We start from the raw sequence: 19,658 nt of genomic DNA, 5'->3' as shown, positions 1-19,658 counted from the left end.
GACTATTTTTCACTGACAGCCAGGGAAGGTGAGGGTTGGAGGCCTCTGGTTTGTACATAGTTGGGAAGGCACGCTTCAGAGTAGCTGTAGTGTGCTGATGGAAGAAAGCTTTAAGCCCAGTTCTTCAAAAAACGAAATATTTTCAGTAACGTCTCCAAGGCCAGCATATATTTTGCCAGAGCAGGATGAGCTGCAAACACTTCGAAGAAATTAAAGTGATCCTGGCAAATTGAGGAAATTGCAAAAAATAAACGGTAGGTAATTCAGTTAAGGCACTTAAGGAGGAATAACCATCTGTACAAATGTATATCTCTGAATTGCCAATGCTTTAATAGCTCTGCAAATAGGACTCTAGGTGTTAAAGTGGGTCAAAAACAAATTAAGGTTGGTGTTCATGGCAATGGAAGCGTAAAAACAAACAATTACACTGTGTAATTGATGCCTAAAGTCATACGTGTTAAACCTGCCCTGTCGAGGGACTCAGGAGATCCTGAGCCCAGTCAGAAAGCAAACAAACATTGCTTCATCTCCATGGATGTGAAATGAACCTTTCACTTTCCCCAGGTTTGTAAGGGCCTCAGCTGAATTCAACATCAAGATTTCTGTTTCAGGGTACAGGAAAGAGTGATGCAGTCTGTCAAAGGGTAAAGAAAGTGACCAGAGTTTTACAGAACCTTATTTATCTGTAGGAAAAAGGGTTTGCACAGAAAAGGCTGAGCAAAGGCAGGGCAGCAACTCACAGAATTCTTAAGGTTGGAAAAGACCTGCAAGGTCATCAAGTGCAAACTGACTGAGCACCACCTGTCAACCAGACCACGGCAGTCATTGCCACATCCAGTCATTTCTCGAACACTTCCAGGGACGCTGATTCCACCACCTCCCTGGGCAGTCCATTCCAGTACCTGATGCCACTTCCAGTGAAGAAATTCTTCCTGATGTCCAGCCTGGCACACCCTCTCCTGTTGTTGTTGCCTGGGACAAGAGCCCGACCCCCACCTCAGGGGGAGGTCAGGGAGTTGTGGAGAGCCATAAGGTCTCTCCTGAGCCTCTCTTCCAGCCCCAGCTCCCTCAGCAGTCCTCACAGAACCCCAGACCCTTCAGCTTCGCTGCCCTTCTCTGGACTTGCTCCACACCTCAATTTTCTGCAGGGAGGAGCCCAGAACTGGACGCAGCACTCGAGGCAGCACATCCCCAGTGCCAAGCACACCAGGACAATCGCTGTGCCCGTGGGCTGCCAGAGGTGCCAGGCTGCGGTGCCATTCCTGGGCAGGCAGATGGCAGCCAGGGCCAGCAGGCACCAGCCCGACTGAAGCCAGGCCGTGCCCGGGCCCACGCCTCCATTATCACAAGCAGCTCCCGAGCACTTCCCTCACAGAGCGAGAGCCTCCCGTTCTTTGGCTTTGTGAAGGGCTCAGATAAACCCGCTGTGATTGCACTGCAGGGCTCAAAGCCTTTGGCTCCCTGCTGCCCAAATCTCTACCTACAAGAAAATATCTAACTCTCAATGGGACACCAAGCACATTCTTATCGCATAGTAGACCCTAGCCCCTGACCCATCCTCGGAGCAGCCGCTGCTCTCCTGACCACCTCAGGACTGACAATGCGATTCCACTACAACTCCCCTCGACTCCTTATTCTAGGCCTACTCTCCACTATTCTTGTCATGTTCCAATGATGACAGGACATTGTACGAGAAAGCACATTCCAAGGCCACCATACTCCCACTGCACAAAAAGGACTAGGCTACGGAATAGCCTTATTCATCACATCAGAAGCCTTCTTCTTTCTAGCATGGCTCGCCGGTGATTCTGCACGCCTCTAGCACGGCAGGGCTGCTTGTGGCCAGCGCACCCCCTTTCCCTCCGGGTGCTGCTGCCTCCAGCACCCGCTCTTCTCTCCAGCTCTCGCCAAACCCGCTTTGCCCGGAGCAGGGACGGCAGAACCCTTCCCGGGCACCCTCATTGCCCGCAGCCGGGTGTGGGGGGGCAGGCTGGCGGGGCTCCGGCCGCTCCCCGCGGGCAGCCGCGGGCCGGTAGCGGCGGCGTGCCCGGCCGCAGGGGCGGACGGGAGCTGTAGTCCGGGGCGCCGGGAGCCCGAGGCGGCCGGGGCGGATGGCGCTGCGCGGCTCGCTGCGGGCCGGCCGGGCGCTGCTGCGCTCCCCGGGGCCGTCCGCCCGCGGGCTCTGCGGCCGGGTGCGTGCGCGGAGGGTGCGGGGCGGACGCGGGGCGGGCGGGAGCTCCAGGCTGACCGTGCCCTCCGCTCGCCTTGCAGCCGCCGGCCTTCGGGTTCCTGTTCGATGTGGACGGCGTGCTGGTGCGGGGCAGCCAGCCCGTGCCCGCCGCCCGCCGCGCCTTCCAGAGGCTGACGGACGGCGGCGGGCGGCTGCGGGTGCCCGTGGTGTTCCTGACCAACGCCGGGAACTGCATGCGCTCGGACAAGGCCCGAGAGCTGTCCCGGGCGCTGGGGCTGCAGGTAACGCTGACGGGGCGGCGGGAGGGAGCCCGAGCGATCCCGGCAGGGCAGCGCCGCCGGTGCCCGGCGTGGCCGCGGCCCGGGGCAGCTCCAGAGCCGCCGGGAGAAGGGGGCACATCCTACCTGCGGGTCCCAGCCGCGCTCTCTCCGTGCCGCAGGTGCCTCCGGAGCAGGTGATCCTGTCCCACAGCCCCCTGCAGCTCTTCAGCCAGTTCCACCAGAGGTGCATGCTGGTGGCCGGGCAGGGGCCCGTGGTGGAGAACGCCCACAAGTATCCTTTGTGCCTGGTGGTGCCCTGCTAAAGGCTGCTGATCCTGCCCCGGCCCTGGCACTCGCTTGCTCAGCTTCTGAAGCACAAGGAGACACAAAGGTCACTGGGCTCACCTTATGGGGCAGCGTCCTTATGGACAGGCTCTGGTGCTGTTGATCTCCGTGGTGGTCACTGCCTGGCTCCCCTGTTCCGTGTTTGGGTCTCACGCTCATGACTTCTCCTGTGATTGCTCTGCTCCTGGTGGGATGTGACCATGAGGACTCCATCAGCTTTAGGTGTCTCATTTTTGAGATCAAAGTTGTGCTCCTCCTGTTCTTCCATGGCAAAACCCATTAAAGGTCACTCCCAGCTGTACCATGGATGAGATTTTCCCCAGAATCCAACAGCAGTTGAAGAAACTCAAATATGATGGGGCTTTGAGCAGTCTGGTCCTCCTGTGCATAGCTGAAGCCAAGATGCCCAGGTGAAAAGCATGTGTTGTATTTGGTTTAGCCAATTTCATGCTCTTCTCATGCAGATGATCTTTTCCTACTGTGATTTTTTAGCATTTGAATGTTTTAAGAGCTTGGTTGTACAATGTAATTAGTGGAAGCTGGTTTTGTCTGGCTGAAAGCCATAAGGTTATACTTCACCACACTGCTCTGTTACTAGGACTTGCATTCCTTCATCCTGCAGATGCTTCTGCAAGTAACTTACAGAAAAACTGTCACTTAAAAAAAAACAACTAACAATCCAAACAAACCAGTCTCCACAACATTCCTTGATGGTGTGAACTAGCCTGGGGTTCAAGCACGTGGTCACCATAGAGGCCCTGAGGAAGGCATATCCCCTGCTGGACATGGTGGACCTGAGCCGGAGGCCAAAAGAGCTGGTAATTCCCTGAAGCATCGGCAGAAGGGGTGTCCTGGGGCAGGGTGGCCACAGCACACAGCAAAGGGACGGGGCTGCTGTCACTGAGGTCCCTTAGCAGGAGCCTCTGCCCTTCCAGGGTTGGCTCCTGCAGGAAGGGCAGTGACTCTCCCCTCTCCTGTCTCTGCCTTCCATTGCTGTTCCTTGCAGGGAGGGCTAAGGTGGCTTGGTTGGCATCTCCAGCTCTGAGACAGGAGTACAAGATCTGTGAAATCCCATCTGGGGTGGGGGAGGAGGAGAAATATTCCTTCAGGATTCCAGGTGGCTTTGTCCTGCCTTATTATGGAACTGCCTTGGCAGGTTCAAAGGAGGCATTTTTAGTTTTATTTTGGAGATGGCATTAGGTTTTGCATTACTAATCCAGCCTTACTTTTTTTTTCTGGCAGCCTCCTCCTCCCCCCCCTGGCTTCCCCACTATAGAAGGTAAGCAGAGGCCTGTGTTTACATATGGGCAGCAAGCAGAGCTGAGAGCAAGGCAGGCCAGCTGGGCTGGGAGCTGATGATGTGCTGTCAGCTCACTGCTGTTCATGGGCACCACCTTCAGAGGCTACAGCCTCGCTGCTGGGAAAAGCTGGATCAAAGCAAATTTTCCCTGTGCTGTGTGCCAGTATCTGGAACCAGAGGTGCACACAGTGCAGAGATGTGCAGACTGGAGCCCTGGCACCAGCTGTGTTCCACTGGTAGCTGTACTTGCCAGGACAGCCCAGCACAGGAGGGGTTTGTTAGCTGGTGGCTTTTGGATGCTGTGAGTTTCCAAACAGCTCTCAAAATCTTGCAGGGGTGATTCTGTTTGGTGAGCCAGTGAGGTGGGAGACGAGCCTGCAACTCATTGCTGATGTACTGCTGAGCAATGGGAACCCTGGGGCAGAGCTGCAGGATGTGCCATACCCTCATCTGCCTATCCTGGCCTGCAACATGGACCTCCTGTGGATGGCTGAAGCCAAGATGCCCAGGTGAGAAGCACATGTGGTGTTTGGTTTAGCCAATTAAACACTCCTCTCATGGAGATATCTTTCTCTACTGAGATTTTTTAGCATTTGAATGTTTTAAGAGCTTGATTGTACAATGTAATTAGCAGAAACATGAAAGCTGCATGAGAAATAAAGGCTAAAGCTTGGGCAGCAGCAAAAGGCAGACCACTGTCTGTGGAGGGGTGTGTGGGCACCACATCCAAAACAGGCAATAACCAAGGAGTGCTTGCTGCATCAGTGCTGTTACTGGGGATGCTGATGCCCTCCTTTCTGGGCAGGTTTGGCCATGGCACTTTCCTTCTCTGCCTGGAGAGCATCTACAAGAAGGTGACAGGCAAGGAGCTGAGGTATGAGGCCCTGATTGGCAAACCCAGCCCCATCACCTACCGCTACGCCCAGTACCTGATCCAGCAGCAGGCAGAGAAGCAGGGCTGGAAGGCTCCCATCCGACACCTCTATGCAGTTGGGTAAGAGACTTTTTCCTGCTGGTTTCCTTAGGGAGTTGGAAACTGACTGCTCTTTAGTGGTGGTGGAGTTTTGTTTGTTTGTTTTATACTTGCTGGGTTTTTTTCCTCTCTGGATATTTCTAAAGTTAATATCAAAATTCCCATGGTATCTCTGGAGCCTCACATCCTGTAACAGAGGCTTGCTGGCTTTTTGTACCCTACACAGCAAAGCTGTGGACTGTAGGATGCAGAGTGCACAAAGAGCGACTCAAAGACAAAATTAAGAGACCCACTGTTAGCTCAGTTTGGCCAAAGACTTTGGGAATATAATCCAGTCATGGCTGAAACTGCTCTGGGTGCTTGGGATGTGCTGTGTCCCCTTTGAAAGGTGCACGTGTCCTGAGTAGGACTCACTGCCCACTCCAGCTGCCCCTCTTGATGTTAGCAACTATCTCCCAGCCCTTTCTCTGAGACTGCTGTCTCAGTCCCAGTCCCTCACAGCCAGAGGGTTTGTTTCTCATTTCTGAGCCCGCTCTCATGGGCTTGTTTCTCCTTTCTGTTTCACACCGTGACCTTACCCAGGGATAACCCCATGTCTGACGTCTATGGGGCAAACCTCTACAACAACTACCTCAAGTCAGCTCAGCAGAACCAGGTCCAGGCTGGGCTGAAGAGGAGCCCACAGGCAGCCAGTGCCCAGGCTGAGGTTTCCCTGGAGCTGAGGAATGACAGCACCAGCTCAGTGGAGAGCTGTGAGTCCATCCTGGTCTGCACCGGGGTGTTCCGCCCCGGCGGCGCCGCTCCCAGGGAAACAGGGGAGACAGTGTTCCATGGACACCGGGACTTCAGCTTCGACCCCAGCCTGGTACAGCCATCCCACATCGTGCAGGATGTGGATGAGGCTGTGCAGCTGGCTTTTAAAAAAGAAAACTGGAGCTAGGGGTTCAGACAGAGTGCCTAAAGATCTGCTGTAAGGGGTTTTATGTACTGGAAAGAGGGGAAGAATGGGGAGGGACCTGGGGTGATTTTCTAATCTAGATAATGTTAAAGAAAACTCCCTGTTGCAGCACTAAAAGCCCCTTAATTTTTTTAAAGCTCATCTGCCATCCTGACAGCTGCCCAGAGACTTTCAGCTGTGACTGTACATTGCTGCCAGCCATAATTGAGCCATAATGGAAACAGGGTATAAGGAGCAGGCTTGTCCCAGCAATCCCGGTTTTGTTCAGCTCTCACGGCTCATTCTTTTCCTTGCTTTGTGTGCAAAGATCAGGGGAGCCCACCCTCCTATTTGTGGGGTGTTTGAGGGCAAAGCTCTTCCCCACACAAGGAGCCACCATCAGCCATTTGTAGAATGTGCTGTTTGTCCAGGCTGTGACTCAAGCACACCAAAAGCTGGGCTGTGGTGGCTCCGTGCCAAGAGAAGGCTTTAAGTCTTAACATTCTCCTCGTGAAGAATAAGTGCCTACAGACTTTTAACAAATTCTCTTTGCCTGGGGATTTGCCACTGCATCACTGTCAGCCTGAAACAAAGTTCTGTTTTGCAGTCATCTGGCAGCTGTGGAGAGGCAGGGCCCCTCAAAGGAAGCTTCAGTAGCCAGAGCGACTTGCTGCAGGGCTGAGGTGAAAGTTATATTGTTCCCTCCCCGCTATTTAGCATTCTGTGAACACCCCTGCCTTTTCACATCCCACCAGGGAGCCAGCAGCCTGTGCTCAGCAGCAGAGGAAACCACCATAGAGTTTGAATTGGCAGAGTTGTCTTTGCCCAGAACTCAGTGCTGCAGCAAGAGGCTTTTTTGGCACCCACTCTGATCCCAACTGTTGCAGGGAATATCCACCTGCTCCAGCTGGCACAGCTTCCAAGAGGGGCCCTTCTCTGGAAAAAGGGCCAAACAAAAAGAGTCACAGTCCACCTCTGCTCCTTCATGGCATGCAAAGATTCAAAGAGAAGATCAGTCAAGCAGGATGGTACCAGAGCCCCAGATCCCCAGGCCTGACCTTTTAGAATACAAGTGTCTGTGTCTTCCAATTCTTTTGTTCCTGTCATCCCTCATGTGGTTTGCAGCTCAGGGATACCCCATACAGTGTGACCTCTGGTCCCTCCTCTTTCTTTAACATGCAGGTAGAGTCCCCCTCACATGAATTAGCAGCTGGGACTTGCCTGCCCAGGAACATTTCCCTACAACATGCACCTTCTGCTCTCCTATCCAGAGAAAGACAGGACTTGTGTCTCCATAGACATTCCAAAGAAGATAAACAAAGTTTGCGTGAGAAATTAGTGTGAAAGATTGGACTTAGCAAGGAGTGTCTTAATTCCAGAGGAGCACTGTGATTTTAGAAGCACAAATCAGCCTGTGTATAAGATGAAAAGCCTTGGAACCACACAACTGAGTTGATTTTCCTAATTGCAGTCAGCTCACACCACACTGAGGTATCAGAAATGGGTCTGCTCTGCCTCTTCTCTCCTCCTTCCTGCTTTACCAGGCAGCTCCATACCCAGGGTGCAAACATGTTCTGCACACAAGTTTGAGTCCTTGATTCAAATCTCAGCATCCATGTGCACTGAAATTTTGCTCCATCAGCTCTCCATCCTCTCAATACTGATGTATCTTCCTAGGAAGGTCACTGCAGCATAGGCTCAATTCTCAAGTTGTGCCAGGCTCTGTGTGTGCGGCAGATTTTGTGCTCTCTCAGTTATCCAGGCAAAAGAGTTCCTTCTCTGTTTCTCTATCCTTCCCTTCATGAATAGGAGCAGAAAAATACCTCTTTGCATGTGTTTCCCTCAGTGAAATCCACAACAGGAAGCAGTTTCTTCCTCTCTTACCATTACTTGGGGTTCTTCTCCTTTGTCTCATCAGGACAAGAACTGCTTGGCTGCTTCTAAAAGAAGCTGTAATGGGAGGGACATGGATTTGAATCCTTTTCCTTTTGCTGCAGAGAGAAGGAAATCACCATTTCATCTCGTTGCACAGAACAAGGGCTTGTCTCCAGTTCCCAGAAGGGCAGGCACTTGGGATATAACACAGGGAAGGTCCTTTAGCTGCAGCACCTCTCCACAGTCACAGCCGTGGAGCTGAAACTGGAGCCCAAACCCCATTTATTCACAGGGTGGCTCCAGTGTCCCTCAGCCTCCCTTTTCAGAGATGCCACCCACTGCAGAAGAAGGAACTCTCCCTTTGCTTGCAGTGCTTGCTGACTTGGGTGTAACTTTGCTGGCATTCCTGGGCATGGTCCTCCTAGCCAGACCTCAGGGAGGTGTTTGCTGGCAGGAAGGAGCCACACCTTCAGCATGGTGTGACTGCAGAAACGCTGAGCTCTGTCCCTCTGCAGCCAGCCCTGGCAGGGCTCTGTCCTGTTCCTTGCTGGAAGTGTGGTGCCAGTAACTCAGAGAGAAGGTGCTGCTGGACCCCTGTGCCCTGAGGGCTGTGGCACCTCTCCCAAGGAAGGAAGGAAGGTTTGCATTTGCACAGAGAGGGAGCCAGGCATCTCCATCTTTGGAATAGCAGCGGAGGTGAGCTGACTGATGTGAATCTGCTTCAGATGCCAAATCTGCTTTTAGCTCTGGATCACTTTTTTTTTCCCCACCACTCTTAAAAATGTGTAGGAGGAACTTTGGTGTAAGGAACTTTAAAAAAATGCTTTGCTTGCGAGTTGAAAATTGAACAGAAGGGAGGAGAAGGAATCTAGAAATATCTTGTACCCTTTGCCTAATTCATACCAAGTAAGGTTGCATAAAAAACTCTGCTTTGTTGCTCTCTGTACTAATTAGCCAGATGGGCTGCCCTTGGTCTGAGCAATGCAAAGACCTTTCCCCTCTTCCCCTTCTTAGCTCCCTGACACAGTGCACTTTGCCCAAGTCCCTGCCTGGGAATTGCATGATGGAGTAGGGAATCTGGCTTCTCCAGCTGTTCTTGGACACTGGCTTGATCCTGAAAGGTTTCTGTTGATGGCATTGCTTGGCAGGTCTCCTCTGTTCCATGAGCTGTGCTTGAGTGTTGTACAGGCTTGTAGCTTATGTCCAGTTCATTTATGGACATTTGTTATTGCCAGAATTCAGTGAAATCCTTTTTCCTTGGAGCTGCAGCTTCCTGCAGCTTGTCTGGAAGGAAACGCTTCCTTTGTCTCATGTATTGCTCAGAAGAGGTTTCTCCAAAGGAGTATTTCTGTCCTTTGGAGCTGTCATCCTTCTGTGCAGGCTGTGGGACCAAGCAGGAGAGGGGACTTCACTGCTGCTCCAATACCTTAATATTTACATGGTGCACTGCCCTGTAGAGCAAACAGGGCAAAGACCTGATCCTAACAGCTCCATCTTCCAAAGATAAACAGGTTTCAGTCAAGCCAGAAGGGAGCTTGCAACTGAGGCTAGTGGGAAGGAACAAGGGATTGACTTGTTTTGGATCTGAAACCAAGAGCTTTTACAGCATGCAATAACACGGTGGCCAGAGAAGTGAATTCCTTTATTCCACAGGACACGTGCAACTGCTAACCTGGCATTCAGGGCATCAGATAACACTGCTGTCCCCTTTCTTCCAGTCCTAACCCTGCCATGCCTTTCTCCCTCCAATAAATGGTAAAATGTTTCAGATTGTGTCATGTGCACTGTAGAAGTGATTATATATCATACAGAGACATCACAAACTGTGATTATTTTAGATTTCATATTAATTTCAGTGCAGTTACAGAGTTGCTGCTTTGTTCAACCACATATGTAAAATAATAAAATGTTTTCTTTGAAATTAATTTTAACTTCCTGTGTGTACATTTAATGGATATTATCCTGCTCTCTTTCACATCTTTGCCCTAGAAGACTATTAAGGCAAATTCTGTTTGTTTTTTCTTTTTTTTTTTCCCTGTTCTTCAAGCTACTACCAGATTTTCTTGAGGGACCCACCCTGAAAGATACCCCTTCAGCAATTAACTGGCAAACTTTCACACTAGAACCAAAAGCTTCCCCTGATTTCAACAGAAAATTCAAAATCCTGCTAGGTGAAACCATCATCTTTAATAATCTAGAAACAGCCAATATAAAAACTTTTTATATTTTATCAGAAAATTTCCTATCTACAAAGTTCACTTGCATTGTTTTTATACAGAAGCTTTATCAGAAAGCTTTATCAGAAAGCTTCCCATCTACAAAGTCCACAGCTCACAGGAGGCACATTAGACAGCAAAACAAGTGTGATGCAGAGTCCTGAGAACTTGATGTTGAAAGCAACAATCATAAAGCACTTTGGGAGGGACTGGACAAGGATTCCCGATCTCAGCAGAGATATATATATATATATATATATTCAGAATTTAACTGAATTATATTCTACATCTTGGAGAAGTGACCTACAGCCCCAACCTCTAATAAATAACAAATAAAAAGTGTTAATCAGCCTCCTCCTTTTGTCCAGTGCTCTGGTAGTTGGAGCACTCACCCAGGATGGGGCCCGTCAAGGTTTAGTTAAGCAGGGAGAGATCACAGCCTGAGGCTCCCAGGTGCTTTTAATCCTCTTGTCAGAGCACAAGGGCAGCCTGGGGTTGAGGTGTCCCTTGCAGGAGAGGCTGAGCTGGAACTGGAGTCCCATAGAAATCCTTACCCAGCCCAAGGTGCAGAGTTAAGCACTGAGGAAGAACCAGCTTGAGCAAAAGGACTGAGAGCCCTGAGGAGTTTGCTCCCAGGGGAATGCTGTGAGGAATTCCTGCCAGGGTAACCCTTGGGAAGTGCTTGGGCCCTGCTTGCCCTGGTGCCTGTAGGGGCCTGTCCAAACCCTTCCCTTGCCAGGCCTTCCTAACCCCAACTATAAAAGCACAAATCTTTATGGGTTTTTTTACTGCTGCAGTTAATTTGATGAACACTTTTCACTTATAGACCTGCACAGATCCAGTCTGCAACAGTTTAAACCCTGCACCAGCAGGGCAGCAATGTGTTCTCTAGGAACCAAACCTCCATCAAAAACACTTAATTCACTGTAACACACCTGCTTTTCCTTTTCAGTCTAAACTATGAAGAGCTTCCACTTTCTCCTCAAGGTCACTCAATAGATGCTCTATGCTAAGACTGAGTAAAGACAAAACACCAAAAGCAAACCCCAAATCCACTCTCCAAGCCCCCTACCCTGCTACAAGCACAAAAAGAAATGTCTTGGCACTTTCTGCTGGCATTGAAAGCTCTTTGAACTGAAATGTAATTACAAGCAATAGACTGTTAACACTTCAGTATCCTTTTGAAGAGGATCTGCATTCCCTGAGCCATAACACAGGATCAGCAGTTCAGGTGCAAAGGCTGTGTTTGGAAGCCAAGGCATCGTTGAATTTTGGTGCTGGCCAGGTGAAACTTTTTTACACTTATCTGTCACTTCAGCCCTGGCCATTTGAATGGGTTGGATAAGTGCAGCACAAAGTGTGTGTCAGAGAATCCCAGAAGCTTCCTTTCCCACACAAAAGGCATTTTAAGTATGGTTGGAGCAGATTATGCTCAAACTCCCTGAGATCAGCTTTGCCTCTTTCCCTCCCACTGCTGCCAGTTTCTGACAGCTCACTGCAGGGTATAATTAGGTATCTAGTTTCTGGTCTTTCTTTCAGGCATATATCTGCCCTGGTTTTCTTATTTTTTTTCCTTCTCCCAAGAAATTGAGTCATTATTTTGTTTCCTCCCAAGTTCAGCCCTCGAGAAAGTTTTGCCATCCCCCAGCAGGGGTATTTTTGAGGGCACACTTGTTTCCACTTGCAGTGTAAACTAAAAATGGTAGCATTTTAGAAATTCAGTATGACTATTGCACAAAACTCTGTCTGCTGTTTGCCTTTAAATATGCGTATACACACACATCTCTATGCGTACACATCAATACATAAAAAAGCCAAAAACATAGCTTGGGAACTACTAAAGAGTAGACTCTATTTATAGTTTAGCTTTTTAATGTTTTAACAGCAATGGTTAAGCACTAACACATCCAAGGACTGCACATTGCATTAAATAACTGGATCACATGGGAAGCATCATCTTGTCATATCCCATCCTACAGTGTGCCACAAAAAGCTCTTCAGAGCTCTCTCGAGTAGAAGTCATTTTTCCCCTCATTCCCATTTAGAAGCAGAGGCACAATTTCTGCTTCCTTTCCTACAAATAAGCTCCTTTCTTATCTTCACCTCTTTGTTTTTGTGGTTGCACTGCTGGAGCCCATGCTGAAGCCCTTGAGCTTCCACCCTCCTTCCTGGTGTTCCCCATTCCTTGTCATAGCTCCCCTTGCTGTGCCACCACAGGTTCTCCCTGTTCCCACCTACCTTGGATGCAGGAACCTTCATCACAGCCCAGCAGGCATCCTGTGGTGTCTGGAGAACCCTTTCCATGAGGCTGCTCCTGCCCTGCTCACACAGCCCCAGCTCAGCAGGCCCCCTGAGCTCCCTCCCAGCAGCCTCAATTCCCTGCTCCCAGCTCCCCACATCCCCTGGGGGCAGGGTCAGAGCCATTTCCCAGCTCTGCACCCCAGCTGTGGGTGACAGCCCTCCCAAAGCCCAGGGATCCCCACCCCATTCCCTTCACCCACACAGCCTCCCAAAGCTTTGGGGAACGGGGCTGCTTTGTGAAATGAGGGCCTGGATGAAGAGCAGGGCTGTGGGTGCCTGTGGTGGGCTGCCAGGGCAGCTAAGTGAGTCCAGCCCCTGGCACACAGGGAATTGCACTGCTCAGGAAACCCAGAGCACAACAGCCAAGGAGGCAGAGCTGCCCCTGTCTGCTGCCCAGGCAGGGCAGGAGCAGCACCCTCTGCATGGGGGCTGTTGCCCTCAGCAGCCCAGATGGATGCTTGGTTTTCACTCCACATCCTCTCATGGAAGTGGAAAACTCCCCTTGCAGGCAAGAGCAATTTAGCTAATGCTGAGAGCTGACCACGCATAAATCATAGCTTACCTGAGAAGAGTCAGGTGAAGGCACTCACGCACCTTGGATAAAAGCCAGGATCCAGAACATAAGGATGGGTTTTTACCTTCTACCATGGGGCACACAGGCTTACACTGCCATCCAAGCCAGCCTTTATGTGGAAACCACATGAGGAGGCACAGCTGGGATCACTCACACCACTCTGAGCTGTCCTGAGCTGGGCAACTCCCAACACCTGCCCAGGAACATGAAACAGCACCAGAGAGAGCAACCATCCTCCCTGGCCACGGACCCCAGCCTCCTGCTGCCTATCAAACAGAGCCCATCCACAGAGCCTTCAGTGGAGTGTTTGTGGGGTTGTACAAAAATTGTAGACAGTGAAGTCTTTGTGGGGTTGTACAGAACCTTCAGTAAAATCATTGTGGGGTTGTACAAAAATTGTAGACTTTTTTAGACAAAAATCTAAGCAATTTTTTGGCCATGGATTTTTCTTGGGCAGCAAAGTCAGTGAGAGAAAGCCTTCCCCTGATTGTTGCTGTGTGCCTGCCCAAAGAGATCTTTGTGTCAATCCACCCCAAGTTCTCCTTTTCCCTTACTCAGTTACCTCTTTGCTTCAAGTTTAAGCATGAATTCTCCTTGTACTCCAGACTGATTTCTCCTTGTAGCCAGGAGCAGCAGGGACATTGCCTGGAGCAGGGCTCCTCAGGGAGCCTGCAATAACATGTATTGGATGGTTGTCACTGCTGTCCTGGACGTCCTTTCCCAGCACCAGCAGCATTTGCTCAGTGCCATGTGTTGATTCAGCAACATGCTGAAAACGTGAAGCTGTTTTGGATCTTTATCACAAAGTGTAGTTAATACAGATGTTTGTGGAGACAGTTTATTTGATGTGCTGCACATCATCGTCAGGCAGCACCTGGCTCATCATGGGTGGGCACAGGTACAGATGAGGAGCTGGTGATGCTGAGCACTAAGGCACTTTGGAACATGACATGCCAAGCCATTAGTGCTGGTGATAAACAGATGCAGCCAGCTATTAAGCTCAATTCAAGGCCATTAAAAGTGGGTCAATAAAGGTCCCAATTGTTGCTTTCAGTAGAAGTAAGAACTCCAGAGCTGTTCATATCAATTCAAAGGCTCTGTCCCATCATGGCAAAGTGGGCAGGGCCCTCAGCACATGGATTGGCTCAACTCAGAAACCTGATGGGATAAAGGACACTTTGATGAACAAACACACCAGACCAAATGCAGGGGCAGATGAATGTCCAGCAGCACAGATGAGCCACAAATGAGCGCTCTGTGAAGTAGGCTCTGTGCCAGGCCAACTGGTCTTTGTCTTGCCCAGCCTGGAGAGACCAGAGAAGGCTGAAGCACATCCGATGTGAAGGGCTGGGTGCCGCGGGGCTGTGGCACGTCCATGGGCGGCTGGCGGGGTTCCTGCGGGGCAGGAGGCAGGACGGTCCCGGGGATGTGGCAGGGGAGCATCCCGGGGGACAGGGCGGGGGCGCCTTCCTCGCCCTCCCGTTGTCGCCCCCTCCTCCCCTCCCCCGGCCGCGCAGCCTCTCCCCCAGCCCCAGCCCCAGCCGCAGCCCACCCACCGCCGCCAGCCGCCCGCCCCGGCTCCGGCAGCTGCTGCGGCTGTGCTCGGCGCCGCCCCCGGGCTCCCCCGCCGCCGCTCGGGCTCTCCGCGCCGCTGCCGCCGCCGCCGCCGGGCCCGGGGCCGCTGCGGGGGGCGGGCCGGGGGCGGGCCGGGGGCCGCGGCGCGGCCGTCGGGCCCGGCGCGCCGGCTCGGGGGCCGGGGAGGACCATGCACCGCGCTGCCTCCAACCAGCGCTCGGTCTCCTCCTCCTCGGGCTCCTTCCAGCCGCCGCCGCCGCCGCCGCCGCCGCCGCTGCCGCCGCACGCCGCCGACCGGCAGCCCCTCTTCCAGCGGGGCTCCAGCAGCGGCGGCAGGCGGCGGGGCTCGGGGTCGAGCTCGGGCTCGGCGCGGGCCCGCCGCCCTCGCAGCCCCCGCAGCAGCGCCGAGCAAGAGGAGGAGGAGGAGGAGGAAGAGGAGGAGGACAGCAGCAGCATCAGCAAGCCCCTGGTGCCGCCGCCCGCCACCCCGCTGCCCGCCGCCGCCTCGCCGCTCCCCAGCAGCAGCAGCAGCATCAGCAGCGGCGGCGGCGGGAGCCCGGGCCGCAGCATGACGGCGGCGGAGCTGTACGGGGCGGCGGCGGCGGGCGGCGGGGCGGGGGGCGGCGGGGCGGCGGCGGGGGCGCTGCTGGGGCCCGGCGGGGCGGGGGGAGGGCGGCGCTGGGGCTTCCAGGCGCTGTCCCTGGTGCTGCTGCTGGGGCAGGGCGCGCTGCTGGACCTCTACCTGATCGCCGTCACCGACCTGTACTGGTGCAGCTGGATCGCCACCGACCTGGTGCTGGCGGCCGGCTGGGGCATCTTCTTCTGCCGCAACAGCCGGGCGCGCCGCCGGGAGCGGCCCCCGCCGCCCCCCGGGCCGCCGCCGCCGCACCCGCTGCTGCTGCACGGCCCCCCCGGCGGCCGCGGGGCCGGGGGCCGCGGGGCCGGGGTCCCCCCCCGCGGCGGCGACTTCGCCTACGCGCACCTCGCCTGGCTCATCTACTCCATCGCCTTCACGCCCAAGGCGGCGCTGATCCTGGGCACCTCCATCCTGGAGCTGATCGAGCTGCGCCTGCCGCTGGGCACCACCGGCTTCCGCATCACCCTGGCGCTGTCCGCGCCGCTGCTGTACTGCCTGCTGCGGGCCATCGGCACCGAGGGCGCCGGGCAGCTGCTCCTGCCGCCGCAGCCGCCGCCGCAGCACCGCGCCGCCGCCGCCTTCCTCGCCACCTGCCTCGACCTGCTCGACAGCTTCTCCCTGCTGGAGCTGGTGCTGCAGCCCGGGCGGCCGGCGCCGCTGCCCGCCCCGCTGCGCTACCTGCTCATCGCCGTCTACTTCCTCTGCCTGGCCTCGCCGGTGCTGTGGCTGTACGAGCTGAGCGCCGCCCGCCCGCCCGGCGCCGCCCGCCTCGCCCTGCACCTCCTGCTGCCCGCCGGGCTGCTGGACGCGCCGCTGCTGGCGCTGCGCTGCCTCCTGCTCCTGCGCTACCAGCAGCCGCTCTCCCTCTTCATGCTCAAGAACCTCTTCTTCCTGACCTGCCGCGGCCTGGAGGCGCTGGAGACCTGCTGCCTCCTCCGGCCCGCCGCCGCCCCGCCGCCCGCCAAGTACGGCCCGGCCGCCGCCGCGCCCGCCGCCGCCCCGCTGGCCCACGGGCTCTCCGACGTGGACGTGGGGCCCCACGGGTACGTGAACGCCTTGGCGGTCACCGCCCAGGGCTGAGCCCCCGGGCCCGCTCCCGGCAGAGAATCTGTCTCTGCGTTCTGCTCAGGTTCCCTCCGCCGTGGCCGAGCAGGGGAAGGGGACGTGGGTTTCCCCGTCGGACTCCCGTTCCCCTCCTCCCTTCCTCATGGACAAATCCAGCAGCGGAAGCTCCGCACAAACCCGACTACCTGCAGGAGCCTACGGATGACGCTTGTCCCCGAAAAACGCACCTGTCCTTCATGACAAGACTTCTTCCAGTGCTTCTGCATCTCCACTGTCTGGAGGGTCCCACTCTTCCCCCCCCTTCCAGGACATTGTGTTGCTTTGTCACCGAAAAGGTTTAGTTTTTTCCTTTTCATCCTCAACAGGGACCAGTGCATTTGTCCCCTCCTTTAAGAACTCCTGCTGACCACAATAACGAGATGCAAGAGGGGCCTGACCAGCAGATGTTGCCTCCAGGTATGGGAAGGACAGAAGGAAGCACGCTTTGGTTTCCCTCGGTCCTGCAAAGCTGCTGCCTGTGTTTCCCAGGCCTTTGTGTACAGCTAAGGAACCTCTGGAAGCACGCTGGCCACTCGGTCACTTCAGCCCATGAGCCACCTTCTCCTAGCCAAAATGTCTACCTCTGTGCTTCAACCTTTTGCATCTTGCATTGACTTCACACGCTAAAGAAACCAGTCCAGCATGGACACAAACCAGGGCTTAGGCCCCATTTCATACCCACCAAGACATTTATTTCTGGTGAGAACAGGGTTTACAGCAGCCTCCTGCTGGCATCCCCACGTGCTGGGGCTCTCATTTCTCTGTGAATATGCATGTTTACGGGATCAGCGTTGGTTTTCTTTTACACGGAGCATAGGGTCTTCCTTTCCACAGCCAGAAAGGCTGGAAAATTTCCTCTGGCCCCCTTCCATGCCTGCTGGAGAGAGCAGAGATGGGGCTGAGCCTGCAGAGTGCCCCCTCTCCAAGAGCAGAGCAGAGCACGCTGGCACTGCTCGGGGTGGGCTCCATGCTCAGTGAACCAAACATTTCAGCACAGAAAAAGCAAAGTGCTGCAGGAGCCCTCGGGCCACAGGGGCTCTCGAGCTTTGGTGAAAGCCCATGGATCAGCATCCTGTCCTCTGTGTGCATGTGATTTAGGGTAGGTGGGGAAAAGTTGTTAGTAGGCTCTCATAGGAACACAGTTTTCTTTGGTTTGAAGCTCCATGAATGTTGGGTGGGGTTAAGGCCTGCTCTTCTGCCTGGCTGCCGCTGCTCCTGAAACCAGCCCGTGGAAGGAGGAGCACACAGACCACGTCTGGAGGAAGGACTTTGCCCCTCCCAGGCTTATCTTTTGTTATCTGGGCAAGGCTGCAATAATTGTGAAAAACAAGTTTCCTGTTGCAAGTTTTGTTTTTTTATTTTTCTTTTTTTTCAAGCTGTCCTGATGGGAAGAGGAAATAAAGCACAACCAACTGCTACCCACAGCAGGACTGCAGGTGCAGCCCAGGCTTCTTCCGCACACACATTTATTCTTTCTTTCAGGGCTTGGGCTTCAGAGCCTCTGTCCCACCTTCCTTGTCACAGAGTGGGATCAACTGCCTGCTCCGGTGGACTGCTACAACAAAATGTTTACAGTCTGGTAATTCCAGCTCCAGAGGCAGAGGTGGGGCTGCCATGGGGCTCCTCTGCCCCAGCTCTCGGTGGCTGATGGGCTTTGAGGGGCTGGAAGAGCCCCTGCAAAAGATGGGTCAATAGTGCTGTTCTGTTCAGAAGTGCAGCTAGGATGGGTGACTCGCTGCTCTCCTCGTGCCAAATGGAGAGCAGGCAAAAGCTAGGCTTAACTTTCCCACCAGTGCTTTATTTTTAACCTGAGCCCTTTCGTGGGCAGTTGTGTGAATTTTGGCCAGTGGCCTTTCTCTTCGGTAACTTCTTCTTGTCTGGACAATCTTGGTGCTGTGAGTGACTGTGATTGTAAAACTTGGTACTGTGAACTTTTCCTATGTGATGTGACATGTGTTGAGGGGATGCTAAGTTCCTGGCCAAAGGAGGTGTAATTACAGGCATATTCTGCTTGTACAGATATTTGTTTCCTTGCACCTTCCTTTTTAGTAGTAGAAGCTCAGAAATAATTATTCAAGAGACAATAAGGTGATACCTGAACCTAGGACTACTCCATTCTTCAGTCAAACAGCTGAAAGGAAAAAAAATAAATCCCCAACCAACTTTGCAAAACAAAAGCTTTTCATCACCGACTACGTTTGGCTGCTCCTATGGCCAAGTTCCCAAAAGCACCAAGTGCTAACCCCTAATACACTGAAGCATGAGCATAGTTGAGACATCAGAAGAATCACAGCACAATTATTAATGAGTCTTCAGTACCCCTCCATAGCCCATAACAAAGTTGCTGTTTCAAAAGTGAGTGCCTTTTTCCAGTTAGGACGTTCTTGAGAAAAATGGCATATTTGAAATTTATCTGGCCATGGCATTTTTAACCCATTGGCAGTGAACTCACAGTTCAGATTTTTCCATGGATGAAAAGGTTGCCTGGGACGCACGACCCTGCAAAATGACACTTGTGTTGCATAGAATTCCTTTGTAGGAAAAGTTGTTCTTTGTGGTGCCATGGTTTCTAGGTTGTTAGGAATTGTGCTGTTTGAGAGTATTAAAACTCTTGTAGTTGCCTATACTGAAGCCCCCTTGCAGCTCTGCTGCTCCTGCAATTACCTACTATGAAAAAACATTTAAAGATCTTCAATGTCTTGTTTATAAACCTGCTCCTCCTCTTGAATCCCCTCCTCTTTGGTAACTGAGCTCTTGCTTCCTTAAACCTTTGTTTGCAGCAGAGAGCTGGTGGCACCACGGAAGTGCAAACAGTACCTCTCCTGATGCACCTTGCACAACTCCTGTACATTGTGCCAACATTAATTACTGGTCCAGGTCAGTAACACTTTGCTGAACAAATTTGTGCCATACTAAGACACAGGTCCCTTTGGATCCTGTTACCCAACTCAGTTATTTAGCATTTTACTGCTCTTTGTTTGCTATCCTGACAAAAGAGATGACTACTCCCAGGAGGGGAAATGGAAGTGAGAGATAAGGCCTGTGGCTGATGGACACTTGGCATCCCCCTGGCATTAATCAGAACTTGTATTTTTTAAAAAGCAAGATTGTTAAAATAAAATTAGAAACTTGTGACTGATTTTGTTCCTTTTTTCCCTCTCCTTTGATTCTTGCTGGGATATTAAATTTTGTATTGAATAGGGACCAACAGATGTGTTAGTTACTTGTTTTCCTCATACTGGATTGCTAAAATAGTGTCTAGATTTTCCCTTCAAACAAACTTTTTCTAAGTGAAAGCAATATCTAAGAGCTGTAACACCAAGGGAGTTATTTGAGAAGGGAATGACTAAGGCAAGGAAATTCAAATGAC

The 19,658-nt window shown here is 52.8% G+C and overlaps 2 protein-coding genes across 2 annotated transcripts; both read left to right on the top strand.

Moving 5' to 3' along the window:
• The first annotated feature begins 2,111 nt into the window (after positions 1 to 2,111).
• HDHD5 (haloacid dehalogenase like hydrolase domain containing 5) lies at positions 2,112 to 9,812 on the top strand. The gene is made up of 8 exons (XM_059472899.1): positions 2,112 to 2,198; positions 2,272 to 2,472; positions 2,631 to 2,743; positions 3,521 to 3,614; positions 4,039 to 4,075; positions 4,431 to 4,605; positions 4,902 to 5,090; positions 5,652 to 9,812. Exons 1-8 carry the CDS (start codon positions 2,112 to 2,114, stop codon positions 6,007 to 6,009), a joined length of 1,254 nt encoding a protein of 417 aa, XP_059328882.1. The 3' UTR covers positions 6,010 to 9,812.
• Positions 9,813 to 14,737: 4,925 nt separating this feature from the next.
• On the top strand, positions 14,738 to 19,423 carry TMEM121B (transmembrane protein 121B). The gene is made up of 2 exons (XM_059472634.1): positions 14,738 to 14,909; positions 15,219 to 19,423. The coding sequence occupies exons 1-2, from the start codon at positions 14,738 to 14,740 to the stop codon at positions 16,262 to 16,264; spliced, it is 1,218 nt and encodes a 405-aa protein (XP_059328617.1). The 3' UTR covers positions 16,265 to 19,423.
• The last annotated feature ends 235 nt before the right edge of the window (positions 19,424 to 19,658 follow it).

The sequence above is a fragment of the Ammospiza nelsoni genome, chromosome 5 (genome assembly GCF_027579445.1).
Source record: "Ammospiza nelsoni isolate bAmmNel1 chromosome 5, bAmmNel1.pri, whole genome shotgun sequence".
Lineage (NCBI taxonomy): Eukaryota > Metazoa > Chordata > Aves > Passeriformes > Passerellidae > Ammospiza > Ammospiza nelsoni.
The sequence above is the reverse complement of the archived record's forward strand: the minus strand, read 5'-3'. Positions and strand labels throughout refer to the sequence as shown.